Source organism: Cnephaeus nilssonii (genome assembly GCF_951640355.1).
Source record: "Cnephaeus nilssonii genome assembly, chromosome: 7".
Lineage (NCBI taxonomy): Eukaryota > Metazoa > Chordata > Mammalia > Chiroptera > Vespertilionidae > Cnephaeus > Cnephaeus nilssonii.
Window position 1 is genome coordinate 37795697 of NC_137078.1, and position 15426 is coordinate 37811122.

The window sequence follows — 15426 nt, forward strand, 5'->3', positions numbered from 1 at the left end:
CCCAGTGACCCTTTATAGACCGCCCCCCCCCCCACACACACACACCAGGCCTCCACCACTCTATTGTCTGTGTCCATGGATTATGCATACATGCATACAAGTTTTTGGTTGATCTCTTCCCGCCCACCCCCACCTTTCCTCTCAGATTCATATGGTCAACCTTTTGAACTACAGATTGGAAGACTGGGGGGAAAAAAACATAAAAAAAAAGACCCCTCTTATTACCATCCTATTTCAGTTCCTAAACTCCTTTCCCTTACACCCCTTTTTCCTTCCAAGGAAGCGTGTCTTTCCCACCTCTCGAGAAAACAGTCAGTGACATTCAAGGGCTCAGTGGCATTTAAGTCCCATGCCCAGACGAACAAAGCAGCCACTCTATCCTAAGTCCTCATCCGCATAGAAACCCGGAGCACCCGGTTTCCTTGGATCGCCACAGAGTCAAGGGTGGTTTGTTTTCAGCCAAGTGGAGGTAGCGTTATTTTTACTATAGCTGCTATCACTATTCTGACGTCAGTTCGGCCAATTAATAAATCTAGGAGCCTTTGGTGGGTATCTAAACGTTTTTTGCTAAGTTCTCTATACTTTAGCTACCAGCCACATTTAAGGACACGGAGAAAAAAAACACACCCATCAGGTTAGGGCCCAGGTCTCCCTGCCTCCGGGGGTGCAGTGCTAGCTCAGGGTTTTGTTCCTTCTCCTGCAATTCTGAAAGGGAAGGCAAGGCGGATCCTGTTACTCCTCGCGCCGAAGGTAGAAGGGACAGCTTGCTAGCTGAGGGCTGGGCCTGAACTGACACCTGTTCCGACTGAACTAAGTGAATTTCTCTTTTCATTCCAAATTCTTAACGGAATCACCCCTTTAGGCAAGTTAGAAGTGTAGCCCCACCCCGGTAACTGACTTCCGGGTGGGGGAGGGGTGGTCAGCCCTTGGGGATGTGGGCTTTGCCTCCAAACCCCGAGCCCGGGTTGCCTTTGTGCTTTAACTCAAGCCCCGCTGTGGTATTTCGGGGGTAGCTCGCTTGCAGGGGTCCACTTGCAAGTTTTCTTGGGCAGTTTCGCTGACTCATCTAGCTACAGAGCCCATCACGGACACGGAAAAGGAAAAATAATAAAACGCAAAGCACGTGGCATTCCGGATCTCACTTTTCTTGGCCTCTCTCCCGACCCGTAGCCGCGCCTTATTACGACTGCGTGGGCGACTCGTCTATAAAAGCCGAGCTCGGCGCGTCCCGTCGCCACAGTGTCTTCCTGTTCTCCTTCCGGCTGTGCGGGCTTGTTGTTTTTTTCAAGGAATCCCTGTGGCCGTGAAGATGGCGTCTACCAGCCGGTTAGTATGTGCGCCCGATCCCGGCTTAGTCGAGGGCGGGCGGGGAGTGCCCGGCGGCCGCGGGGCTCCTGCGCCGGGCAGGGCGCCCAGGAGATGCGGGGAGCGGCGGCCGCCCCGGCTGGCCGGCCGGCCGGACAAAGGCTCTTCCCTCCGGCGGGGCTGTCAGGGGCGTCGCTGGGGCTGCAGAGCCGTCGGCGTTCCCACCCCAGGGTCTTAGATGGCCGTCTCACCCAGGCTCCACCCTGTGGGGGCTCCTGGGTCCGCAGCCCCTAGTCTCTCTCCTTTTGCTGATACTGCAAACGTCTTTTTTTTTTTTTTCCCCCTGCTCCTTTTTTCTACGCTTGTTTTTCCACCTACGGCTCGGGCAGCCCGAGGGGCCGTGAGTCCTCCCTTCCAAAGAGCTGGAGAGGGTTAGTTCCAGGTCCCCATCCAGCTGACAGCTGGAAAGTTAGGGACGTCAGTATTGGTGAGCCTAATGGAGACCGATTACATCCCAGAGGCCCTCTGAACGGAGGTTAAGGCATTTCTGAAGATTCGATAAGTTCCCTTCTTAAGAGATTTCTTTACAGATGCCTTCTGTACTTTCCTGAAGAAAATCTTGCCTGCAGAAAATTATTGACAAATGCTGGAAAGTCACTCTACTGTGTTTTTAAAATGCAGTGTACTCACATGTACAGGAAATGCATGTAGTGCCTGTAGAGACAGCCTTTAATCCTGTGACCTGAAAAAGGCTTGCAGACCTTAATTATCTCTCTCATTACCACTGTGAGGTAGATACTAGTATTTTTGCATGAGTGTAAACTGAGTCATGCCAGTGCTGGCTTTTCCAAGTTGAGTGTTAGAACAGGCTGTAGTAAGGCATATATCTGTTTCTTGTTATCACACAGTTGGCTTTTAGTTAATTCATAATATATTAAAAGTAATTAAGTTCTATAATTTCTGGAAGGCAACTCTGGCATAAATTTTTGAACCTGTAGTAATCTGTGGAATTACTACAGGTAATCCCAGTGAAAGCCATTATCATAAATAGTAAGCTGGAGAAGTCCGGGCCCTTTTTTATGTTACTGTATTTTTTTAAAATGGGGAACAGTGAGACAGCTTTAGCTAATGGCCTATTTGGCAATAATTCTTAAAGTCAGTGACACTCTTGTTTACTGATTCTAATTCTATGATTGAGTGTTCAATCATTCTATCTGGGCGTGGCTCTGTCAGGTAAGGCTTACTTGTAAGTAAATGGGAGACTTCAGCTTCCCAAAGACACCTAAACATAGCGTATGGTCTCTCATGGCAGTAGATCTGAAAGGTGCATGTGGACATATTTGGGCACAGCTTTTACATATAAGAACAGGAAAATGTATTTGTATGAAATGTTACAGTGTCAGTCTAGTAAATTCACTTGTTAAATTCCTTACCCAAAAAGTACACTTTACTTTGTATGAAATGTTACAGTATCAGTCTAGTAAATTCACTTGATAAATTCCTTACCCAAAAAGTACACTTTACTTTGTATGAAATGTGACAGTATCAGTCTAGTAAATTCACTTGATAAATTCCTTATCCAAAAAGTACACTTTACTTTGTATGTCTTGTTAAAAAAAATGTGCGAAATAATTTTTTTCTAAACTTGTCCAGCTCTCTGTGTTATTGAAGTGTTCAGCTTTTGAGTTTTTCTTCCAGTGAGAATAAAGGTAAATGTTAGTATTTCTTCCTTTTTGCTATTGTTAACTTGAGGAAGATACACAGTTACTAGGCTATGAAACTGTCTGATGTTTTCACAGAGAAGAGCACAAATGTTCTGAGTTCAAATTCAAGCTCCACCACTTATTCTGTGATTTCAGGCAAATCATTCTCTGGGCATAATCTTTAAATGGAGATAATGCCTATCTTCAGGGTGGCTTTGAAGATTAGTAATGTATGTATAGCACTAGACCCACAGTAGGCACCCAGTAAGTTATAGCTATAAAATGAGTTTGGGGTTATCTGGCTTCTTAGGTAGTCGAAATTGCTTTAGCATTAGGGGTGATTGTTTACTACATTCCTTTCCTATTGTTTTTCCCCTTACTTTCCCTACAACCCGACTCTTGTAGTTTCTCCTTTGTATTACTCTTGAGGAAATTTGATTAAAAGTTGACTAACATGATTTCACTTTATTTTGGATAGGTAACACATTACACATAGTAAAAAGGCAAGAAAAGTGAAAAGTAGTCTGCCTTCTTCCCTAGCTTCCAGCCATCTAATTCTTCCCTAAAGCATCAGTGAGTCTCTGCTTTAGCAAGTATATGCATACTTGAGGCCCGGTGCACGAATTTGTGCATGGGTCGGGATTCGTGCACGGGCCGAGCCTGGCTGGCCAGGGGTGAGGGGCCCCGGGTGGTTGGTGGGCCGGCCCCACCCCCTGGTCGAACTCCTGGTTGAGGGAACAATTTGCATATTACCCTTTTATTATATAGGATAGTTATAAGCCCTCCCATCACCCCCTGAAAAGGAGTCTAATGTAAACACTGTGCCTTGCTTTTTACCTTTTTTATGAAATTGGTGCACACGTTTTAAGTGCACAGATCAATTAATAAGTGAGCATATACACAGAGCTATCACCCAGGTCAAGAAATCAAATACCATTAGCACCTTGGAAGCCTCCGTTGTGCCCGGAGTCATTACCACATCCTGATTTCTGACACCATAGATTTGTTTTGCCCACTTTAAGGTTTATATAAATGGCATACATATGTGTTCATGAGTAGTTTTTTTAAGTCAGCATTTTGATATTCATGTTATTGCATATAAGTGTAGTTCATACTTTTCTCACTTTTGTATAAAATTCATATCTTTTTGAAGTAAGCATATCTTTGTGATGTTTCCATATCATATACATATATATGGATATATAAATAGATAGATATACACACATACTACATGATATTGCTTCCTTTTTAAGAGTGAAAAATACATCAGTCCTTTGTGTGATGTGTGCCACCTGACTGTCCATATTATGCATTTGTAATTACTGTTACTCTGCTAACTTTCCTTTATTTCAAAATAATTTTCCATAATTTTTGCTTTTTAAATATTTGTCATAATTTTTGAAAGTATTTTTCTATAGGAATTTCTGGAATAGCATAAATGTAAAATGAACCCCATCTCCCATTTTTTTCATGAAAAGATCAACACATGTTCTGGTTACCTTGACTATATAAATTTTGGGAATGTGGATTTTATATTATCAATTTTCCAGTGGGAATTACCTTCTATTTCTTTGTTGAGAGTTAACATCCTAAATTGTATTATATGAGAACTTGATCCAAAACCACGAATACCTATTTTACATGGGTAATATTATCTTTTGGATGCATATTTGTGTTGGCTATAACATAACCTTTTATTATATTACTTCAAGTGCAATTTTTTCATAATTAAACATTAGCTTTATTCCACATAATACAGAAAACATTATCAGAATAACAATACCTATACTATGTCTAACATGAGTTCTTAACAATGTTAATAGTTCTTATATAGGCCCTCATTAACTTCTATGTGTAAAGTTGTCTCATCACTAATTTTTACATTGATGTCTTTCCTGTCATATTAGAAGTATAAAACTCAGTCTCCAGTAAACTCAAAGCAAAGGGCTCGTGGAAATGATATTCCTTGAATTCTTGTGTGTTGTTAACAGTTTATGGTCTTTTCATTGAAAGCCAGCTTTGCTGGATGTAAAATGTCTGCATCATGATTGGTTCTTTTAAAAATATGTATTTTTTTAATGATTTCAGAGAGGAGGGGACAGGAAGAGAGATAGAAACATCAATGAGAGAGAATCATTTGTTGGCTGCACGCCCTCCACTAGGGATAAAGCCTGCATCCGGGCATGACCAGGAATCCAACCATGACCTCCTGGCTCATAGGTCAATGCTCAACCACTGAGCCATGCTGGCTGGGCGGTTCTTTTTCTTTGTATATCCTTATTGTAATTCAGCATTTTTTTATGGCATAAGGTTTTCCTGTCACAAGTGAACTTTTAAAGACAACTTATTTTCAGTGATACTAAACATTTGTGAGTATGAGGTCATATCCCCAGAAATAATTACAAAATTTATGTTAAATATCTTTGTTGCTTTTTAAAACTGATTCTGTCAGGTCATTTAAAGCTGTTGTGTCTTCCCAAACTGCTTTATTTTCAAAATAAAATAATTGAGCAAATTATTAATATCAGAAATAGATTAAAAAGTAGCTTTTAAAACTATTTCTTGATTGCCAATAAACTCAATTCTGGACTAAATGAGATCATCATGTTTTAAGTAAAGCAAAGCCACATCTACCACCCTCATTTATATTACTACTAGAGGTCCGGTGCACGAAATTCGTGCACGGAAGGGGGGGTGTCCCTCAGCCCAGTCTGCACCCTCTCCAATCTGGGATCCCTCACAATCCAGGACCGCTGGCTACCAACTGCTCGCCAGCCTGCTTTCCTGATTGCCCCTAACCGCTTCTGCTTGCCAGCCTAATCACCCCCTAACCACTCCAGCCTGATTGATGCCTAACTGCTCCCCTGCCAGCCTGTTTGCCCCCAACTTTTCTCCTCTGCCAGCCTGGTCACCCCTAACTGCCCTCCCCTGAAGGGTTGATCGCCTCCAACTGCCCTCCCTTGCAGGACTGGTCCCTCCCAACTGCCCTCCCCTGCTGGCCATCTTGTGGTGGCCATCTTGTGTCCACATGGGGGCAGCCATCTTGTGTGTTGAGTGATGGTCAATCTGCATATTACTCTTTTATTAGATAGGATAGAGGCCTGGTGCATGGGTGGGGGCCAGCTGGTTTGCCCTGAAGGGTGTCCCTGATCAGGGTGGGGGTTCCCTTGGGGTGTGGGGTGGCCTGGGCGAGGGGCCTGTGGTGGTTTGCAGGCCAGCCACACCTCCTGGCGACCCAAGCAGAGGCCCTGGTATCTGGGATTTACGTATCTTCTACAATTGAAACTTTGTAGCCTGGAGCGGAGCCAAGCCTCCTGCTTGCTCCATGGCCGGCAGCCATTTCTCTTGGGATTGATGTATCTTCTGTAATTGAAACTTTGTAGCCTGGAGTGGAGGCCTAGGCCAGCCAGGGCTGCAGAAGCTTTGCTTCCTCCATTGCCGGGGGCAACCCTTGCCTCCTGCTCTTTCCAGCTCTGTAGCTGCCGCCATTTCTGTTTGAATTTGTTTACCTTCTATAATTGAAACTTTGTAGCCTTGAGTGGAGGCTTAGGCCAGTAAGGGCAGGTGGAAAGCTTAGCTTCCTCTGTTGCCGGGGAAACCCAAGCCTCCCTCCTGCTTTCTGTGGCTGTAGCCATCTTGGTTGGGTTTATTTGCATATTTGCTCCTGATTGGCTGGTGGGCGTGGCTTGCAGGCATGGCTTGTGGATGTGGCGGAGTTAGGGTCAATTTGCATATTACTCTTTTATTAGGTAGGACTAGAGGCCCGGTGCACGAATACATGCACCAGTGGGGTCCTTCGGCCTGGCCTGCGGGATTGGGCTGAAACCAGCTCTCTGACATCCCCCAAGGGGTCCCGGATTGTGAGAGGGTGCAGGCCAGGCCGAGGGACCCCACCGGTGCATGATCAGGGCTGGGGAGAGACTGCGGGAGGGCTCCAGGGCGTGTCTGGCCCCATCTTGCTCAGTCCCTATCGGCCAGACCCCAGTAGCAAGCTAACCTACCAGTTGGAGTGTCTGCCCCCTGGTGGTTAGTGTGCATTATAGGAACTGGTTGACCGGTCAAATGTCTGCCCCCTGGTGGTCAGTGCATATCATAGCAAGCGGTTGAGCGGCCTTAGCATATCATTAACATATTACACTTTGGTTGAACGGCCGACCGGTCAACTGGACACTTAACATATTAGGTTTTTATTATATAGGACTAGACACCTGGTGCACGAAATTCGTGCGGGGGGGGGGGGGAGCAGGAGCCTTCAGCCTGGCCTGCACCCTCTCGCAGTCTAGGACCCTTTGGGGGATGTCCGACTGCTGGACATCCCCCTCGCAATCTGGGACTGCTGGCTCCTAACTGCTCATCTGCCTGCCTGCCTGATTGCCCCTAACTGCCTCTGCCACGGCCCCCACCGCCACAGCTTTGTCCGGAAGGTTATCTAGAATAACGTCTGGAAGGTGGTTAGGTTGTCTGGTTTAATTAGCATATTACACTTTTATTATTATACTAGGACTAGGTTTAGTATACTATCCTAAATCTACCATCATGGTAACTAGCAAGTAGAAAAATTTATTCTCTGACCAGAAAAGTAAGTGGCAGGGGGCACACATTTAATGGTTATGTGTAACTATCACAGGTTATTATGGTAGCTAGTCATTTCAATGCTAACCAATTTTTTTTTAAATACTTGGTCACCTGTTAAGAGAAAAAAACACTTGTTTTCTATTTAAAGTTTTTAATGCTTTTTATGTCTTCAAACTAGTAACTTCTTATAAAAAATAATTCCAATGGAATCTACCTGTTAATAACTAGCTAGAATTTAATTTAATTGAGGTGTTTACTTCAGAAATTTAGTTTAAATGTATTATAAATATATATTAGAAAAGTGTTAAAAATCCTCCTCCCACCCCCAGAAGACTACTTTGTTACATGGTGGTTGGGAGGATTGGTGTTTCTCACATATGGTTCACACAGTGGTGTTTCTCTCTTTCTCCCTTTATGTCTTCGGGTGAGATTTAAAAAAAACAACAACACACAAAAACCTTTTTTTTTTTTCCTTTCATTTAGTTTGGATGCTCTCCCAAGAGTTGCATGTCCAAACCATCCTGATTCGATTTTAGTGGAGGACTATAGAGCTGGTGATATGATCTGTCCTGAATGTGGCCTGGTTGTAGGTAAGCAGTTATTATAGTTTTAACTAATATCACTATTTTGGATACTTGTCTTTTGTGTGTTTTCCAAACTGTCTTTTAGTGAATACATTTTGACTGTTTAAATAATTCATATTTAATTCATAATTATCATGAAACACTAAAAAAGAATTAGAAAAAAAACAAGTAAGTAAAATCATTCAGAGATACCATATTTTATTGTCAGTTCAGATGCATATGTTTTATTTTTATTTTTTGAAGAATTTAGAAAGGTTTTAATTGGGAATATAAGGAATGTCTTGCTAAGCATGTAGATGATATTTGTCCTAATTTTTTCTTTTTATTTTGCAGTACTATTTTTCTCTCTCCCAAATTACAGTTAGGTCTGAATTGCTTTAGTTTTTGCAGTTTCATGCAGAATACAAAAGATATGGAAAAATATCTCTAGATATTTATCAAGATAAAAAAAATGATACTTTATTTGTAGTTCTTTTTATTTGGATATAATAACAGTGCTCCTCTTCGGGCACCCTTACATTAGCGAAGCCAACATATTACTGTGAAGCCTTTGCAAATATCAGAAAATGAATATAAATGCAAATGTAAATAAAATATTTGAAACTATGTCGGGAAGTTTACCACTGGCAATTAGAGGAACAGGATGGTGGGTAAGTGAGAGAGAAACTCCAGTGTGCAAGTTACTGCCCTTGCCTATGGGAATGAAAATAGGATTAAAGGGATTATTGTCAGAAAATTAAATAAGTTATCACGTATAAAGAAGTAAAACAATGCCCGTCATATAGAAAGCTCTTTATATGTAACTACCATGGGTTATTTTGGAGGAGCCCCTCTCTGCTGCTAAACTCAAGAGCCCACATACCAGTCCCCCCCCCGCCCCTTTTTTTGTAAATAATTTTTTATTGTTATTACGCATGTCCCTTCCCCCCCGCCCCCCCCATACGCCCCCTCCAGGCCCCCCCATACCTTCAGCACCCTGTGTCCATGAGTTATGCATATATGCACACAAGGTCTTTGGTTTATTACCTCCCACCCACCTGCCCTTCCCCGCCTTCCTTCTGAGATTCCACACACTGTTCCATGCTTCCATGTCTCTGGATCCACTCTGTTCATCAGTTTATTTTGTTACTCAGATTCCACATATGAGTGTGATCATGTGATACTTGACTGACTTAATCTCACTTAGCATGATACTCTCCAGGTCCTTCCATGCTGTCTCAAAGGGTAAGAGATTCTTCTTTTTTACTGCTGCATAGAATTCCATGGTATAAATGTATCACAGCTTTTTTATCCATTCACCTACTGATGGGCACTTGGGCTGTTTCCAGATCTTAGCTATTGTAAATTGTGCTGCTATGAACATAGGGTTGCATACATTCTTTCTGATTGGTGCTTCAGGGATTTTAGGACATATTCCTATAAGTGGTCTCACTGGGTCAAATGGCAGTTCCATATTTAATTTTTTGAGGAAACTCCATACTGTTTTCCATAATAGCTGCACCAGTCTGCATTCCCAACAGCAGTGCACTAGTGTTCCCTTTTCTCTACATCCTTGCCAGCACTTGTCGTTTGTTGATTTGTTGATGGTAGCCATTCTGACAGGTGTGAGATGGTACCTTATTGTCATTTTGCATCTCTCGGGTGATTAGTGACTTTGAGCATTTTTCATATGTCTCTTGGCCATCTATATGTCCTCTTTGGAGAAGTGTCTGTTTAGGTCCTTTGCTCATTTTTTAATTGGATTGTTTGTCTTCCTTTTGAGTTCCTTATATATTTTGGATGTTAACCCTTTATCAGATGTATCATTGCCAAATATGTTCTCCCATACAGTGAGCTGTCTGTTCGTTTTGTTGATGGTTTCTTTTGCTATGCAGAGCTTTTTAGTTTGATGTAGTCCCATTTGTTTATTTTCTTCTTAGTTTCCTTTGGCTTAGGAGTTGTATCAGTAAACATATTGCTACGAGAGCTGAGATTTTTGAGATTTTGCTGCCTATGGTTTCATGTCTTACATTTAAGTCCTTTATCCATTTTGAGTTTATTCTTGTGTATGGTGTAAGTTGGTCTAGTTTCTTTTTTTTTTTTTTTTGCTTGTATCTGTCCAATTTTCCCAACACTATTTATTGAAGACACTCTCTTGACTCCATTGCATGCTCTTGCCTCCTTTGTCAAATATTAATTGAGCATAATGGCCTGGGACGAGTTCTGGGTTCTCTGTTCTGTTCCATTGGTCTATATGCCTGCTCTTGTGTCAGTTACTAAGCTGTTTTGATTATGGTGGCTTTGTAGTATAACTTGAAATCTGGTATTGTGATTCGTCCAACTTTGTTTTTCTTTTTCAAAATTGCTGCAGCTACTCGGGGTCTTTTTTTATTCCATATAAATTTTTGGAGTATTGGATCTAACTCTGTGAAATATGCCGTTGGTATATTAATAGGGATTGCATTGAATCTGTAGATTGCCTTGGGTAGTATGGACACTTTAATGATGTTGATTCTACCACTCCAAGAACACGGTATAATCTTCCACTTATTTATATCTTCTTCTATCTCTGTGTTCAGTATCCTGAAGTTTTCCCAGGTGCATATGTTTTATAATGTTGGATAGGAGGGATCATTAATTTGAAAGTTAATCCAAAAAAAGGCCCCCAGTTTCCTGAGTTCTTATTCTTTAAATATTTGATGGGGCATTGAGGGTGGCAGGATGACACCCATGTAATATAACTTTTGTGGCTTTTATTTCATTTATTTCAGAGCATAAAAGTATATCTGTGTTGAATCTTATCCAGGGCTTTTTAGTAAACAAAAAAGATTTGTGTAATTTTCATTTCCTATGGAATGATTTAATTACACTTTTTCTAGTGTAAAATTGTCATTGCTAAAAATATTTCTTAAAACTTCACTTTTATTTCTTTGCTCACTAATCTAGAAATGCAGCAAAACTGATAGAAATGGTCTATTTAAAAATTATTCTGCCCAGCCAGTGTGGCTCAGTTGGTTGTGTGTTGTCCCACGCACCAGGAGGTTGGGAGTTGGATTTCTGGTCAGGATACCTTCCCAGGTTGGGAGCTCAATCCTCAGTAGGGGGCAAGCAGGAGGCAGCTGATCAATGTTTCTCTCTCATCCATGCTTCTATCTCACTCTCCCTCTCCCTTCCTCTTTCTGAAATCAATAAAAACATTTAAATATATAAAAACCTAATATGCATATTGTCCCCGAGGGAGTTCGACCGGGAGACCAATCACTCACTGTGAAATGCGTTGACCATTGGGGGCAGCCTGGAATGAAGGAAAGCCCTGGCCAGCAGCTGGAAGGCCCTGATCGGCCCTGATTGCAGGTCAGGCCTAGGGACCCTACCTGTGCACATATTTCGTGGCCCGGGCCTCTAGTATTTTTATAAAAAGTATTCTTATGATAGGGTTGCAGCCATGCCTTAGTAGTTTGGAAATGCTAGGATTGTGGGAAGTATAACAGATACTTTGGTGTTGATGTACTGTGGATGTGTTTACAGGAGGACATCTGTAATATTCATCTAAGTAGGCTGTAATATTCATCAGACCTCCAGTGGGAATTTTAAATCATACAGAGCTGCTAATAAGAATTGAAATCCCATTTGCAATTGTATTATACTCAGTAATAAATATTTTCAACAGCTAGTTCACTTTACAGTAGACACTGTTCTAAATGATTTACATATTCACCCAGTTTAACCTCAGAGAAATATGTGAGGTGAGTACTCCTCACATTATCTTCATTTTGGAGGTTAGGAAACTGAAGTTTAGGTAATCTGGCAGTCTTGCTCCTCTGTCTGCATGGAAGCCAAATTTCTATCTTACATAATAAAATGAGTTCAATCGGAGATTGGCACACTACGACCCACTACCTGTTTATATATGGCCTGTATGCTAAGAATGGCTTTTACATTTTTAAATGGTTGAAAAAAATCAAGAGAATAATATTTTGGGGCACATGAAAATAATCAAATTCTTATTTTAGTGTCCATAAATAAAGTTTTACTGGAGCACAGCCACAATCATTTGTTTACGTATTGACTATTGCTGCTTTCATAATACAACAGCAAAATTTAGTAGTTGCAACAGAAACCATATGTGTTGCTCTCATCACTCTGTACTGCTGCTCAGTGCACTACAAATCCCAGTTGATAGTTAAAATCCCACAGCATTTTTTAGTAACGAGTATATCTCCATACTGCAACATTTTATTTATTTGTTTTGTTATCATTGCATACTCATCATGTCAAAACAAACAAAAAACAACTTGAATGTCATGCTTTTAAGGCCCAATGAAGTATGAGTTATTTTGTTATTGAATTAGATGGTGAAGCATTGTGTTTATTATGCTGTGATATTTTAGCTGTGCTAAAAGAATGCAATAAACATTTAGATTACCAGACAAAACACTGTCACAGTACTCCCTAAAAGGATGCAATAAACATTTAGATTATCAGACAAAACACCGTCACAGTATTCCCAACTGAGGAAAACAATGGTCAGAAAATTTAGAAAATGTAAAGTGGAGTATCTCATTACAGCAGAATTTCTTCACAAAAATAAAAGAATGAAAACAAGGCTGCAGCTAAAGTTTCTGAGTGGCTCATTTGTAGGCCAAGCAGGGAAAGCCATTTACCAATGGTGAGTTAATTCATGTGTGATTGCAACAGCTGAAGAAATGTGTCTAGAGAAAAACTTATTAAGACTGTTATTAGCCTTTCAGTAAGAACAGTTGTTTGAAGAGTTGAGGACATTGGGAGCAACATCAATACTCAAAATATAAGGCAAATTATTTCAAGTATTTTTCCTAGACTCTTGATGACTAGACAGATGTTGCTGATGTTGAGTTGTTTATTCAAGGAGTCAGGGCAGAGTTTGCAGAGTTTGAAACTGCATGGAACATCCATAGGAGAAAATATTTTCAAAAAAGTTGCCTGAGTATTGATTCAGTACAACCTGAAGTGGAATCTGCTAAAATGTATTCTAACTGATGGTGGTGAAAAAAAGTGTGGAGCAGAAGACTTATTTGCCAAGTGTAAAACTGTAAGACTTTTAAAAACCTATAGTTATTCATTGTATTTTTCATCACCAGATACATTGTGGAAAAGGTTTGAATCTATCATGTATTATTACTGATCCAATAGTGTCAGAGTGGACTTCATTCAATCTCATGGGCAGTTCTACCACACAGTAATTTGTTAGCTTAGTAGTGGAAAAGTTACCTTGCAATTTTTTTAGCTTAGGGCCAAGATTGAAATTTTTCTGAACCAGTATTGCCTTCAGCAACTATGAAACACTGAATGGCTTTGGTAATTAACTATTGCTGCAGACTTGCTAATATTTCTTAATGAATTCAACCTAGAATCACAAGGCAAAACAGTGCCTATATGTTAAACACTGTGATAAAGTGAATTTGACAGCAACTAACATCTGAATCACAAGTAATGTTTAATGGCTTTATTTAGTATTTTATATACTTTCATTGATGTCAGAAGTTAAAACAAGAACTAAGATCTTCATTCCCAAACAGATCTGCAGCAGATATACAGGGTGTTCCCAAAAAATGTATGTACAGTATGACAGCTGATAGCTCAATTTTGAAAATGAAATGTATTTTAATAAACATTGCCTTTAATTATTCAAAGTGTGTGTATATATTTTTTGGGGTCACCTTGTATTGCCAGACTCAAACTATATTTTCACTAGTGTTTTTCAGACCTGGATACAAAAGCAAAGGAAATTTTCATCTTTTAAAATCTGTTTAATTGTGCATCCCCCTCCTGGACTGTGAGAGGGGGCAGGCTAGGCTGAGGGAACCCCCTCCCTACCCCTTCAGTGCACGAACTTTCATGCACCAGGCCTCTAGTCTATAATAATAATCTATAATAATAAAAGAGTAATATGCTAATTAGACCAGACATCCTTCCAGACAAGCCGGGGCCAGAGGGAAACCACCCGGGTCCTGGGTGCCTGCCAGCGGGGCTGGATCGAAAGCCGGTGCCGGCAGCCAGGGGAAGGAAGGTCTACTCTTGCATAAATTTTTGTGCATTGGGCCTCTAGTATTAATAATAAATTTAGATGGTAGCATATAATTAGATTTGCATTATCTTGCTGGTTTAAAGGCATGTGCTCTTTCTTGCCAGCTAAATTCAAGTCTGTCTTTCTTATGCTAGGGAGACAGAAGAGAAATTAAGCTGAGCAAGTCTTCTGCAATCCACTTAAAATGAGTGGCTTTTTTCTTATTTAAGATACTGATGTTCATAGGAATTTAAATCCAAACATGTAACATTATCTGTTAAATGATCTTATAATAATGGCTTGATTCTACTTGCCATAAAAGTTTTTCATTTCCTGAAACTTTTTAGATTATATCATATTTATTGAATAATCATCAGACAAGTTTAGAAACTGAAACTCTCAGAATTATTTTTTAAAAACTCTGTAATTTTTTTTTAAATTTCTTTATTGATTAAGGTGTCACATATTTGTCCTCATCCTCTCATTCCCATCCCCCACCCCACCCTCCTGTTGTCCTTAACCATTGGTTAGGCTTGTATGCATGCACACAAGTCCTTTGGTTGATCTCTCCCCCCTACTCCCACCCTCCACTACCCTCCCTCTGAGGCCCGACAGTCCGATCGATGCCTCCTTGTTTCTGGGTCTGTTCTTGTTCATCAGTCTATGTTGTTCATCATTTCCCCTAGATGAGTGAGATCATGTGTTACTAGAAATATACTTATAAGAACCGAATGTGAGATGAGCAATAATAGTTATGCTGACAGGCAAATGAATCAGTCTGTAGTAAGTTTCTTTCTGGACCAACAGTTCTTTTGAGACCCAATTTCAATGTCCACCAGTTCCTTATGAGTACATGTCGGTACTGACTTTTCAGCTCTGGGTGGTGGACCAATGGTGGTAATGCAGGTCCGACTCTCTCTGGTTTGGTCTTGTCCGGATCCAGGGGCGCGGCTTCACCCGGACTCGGGCGCGCGGCCTCACCCGGACCCGGTACCCAGCCTCACCCGGACCCAGGGGCGCGTGGCCTCTCCTGGACCCAGGGGCATGGCCTCACCCGGACCCGGGACCCAGCCTCACCCAGACCCAGGGGCGCGTGGCCTCACCTGGACCCAGGGGCGCGTGGCCTCACCCGGGCCCAGGGACACACGGCCTCACCCGGACCCAGGATCCAGCGGGGCCTCGTCTTCTCGATCCCAATTTCTGTCGGTCAATTCCCTCTCAGCAATTCCTTTGG

At 41.4% G+C, this 15426-nt stretch overlaps 1 protein-coding gene across 1 annotated transcript in view; it reads left to right on the forward strand.

Moving 5' to 3' along the window:
* Window positions 1–1223: 1223 nt before the first annotated feature.
* Window positions 1224–15426, forward strand: part of GTF2B (general transcription factor IIB) — a 37433-nt gene continuing 23230 nt past the window's right edge. The window contains exons 1-2 of the mRNA XM_079777108.1: window positions 1224–1326; window positions 8067–8173. Coding sequence (XP_079633234.1) covers window positions 1310–1326; window positions 8067–8173 — 124 coding nt within the window. The 5' untranslated portion in view covers window positions 1224–1309. The remainder of the gene's footprint in view (window positions 1327–8066; window positions 8174–15426) is intronic.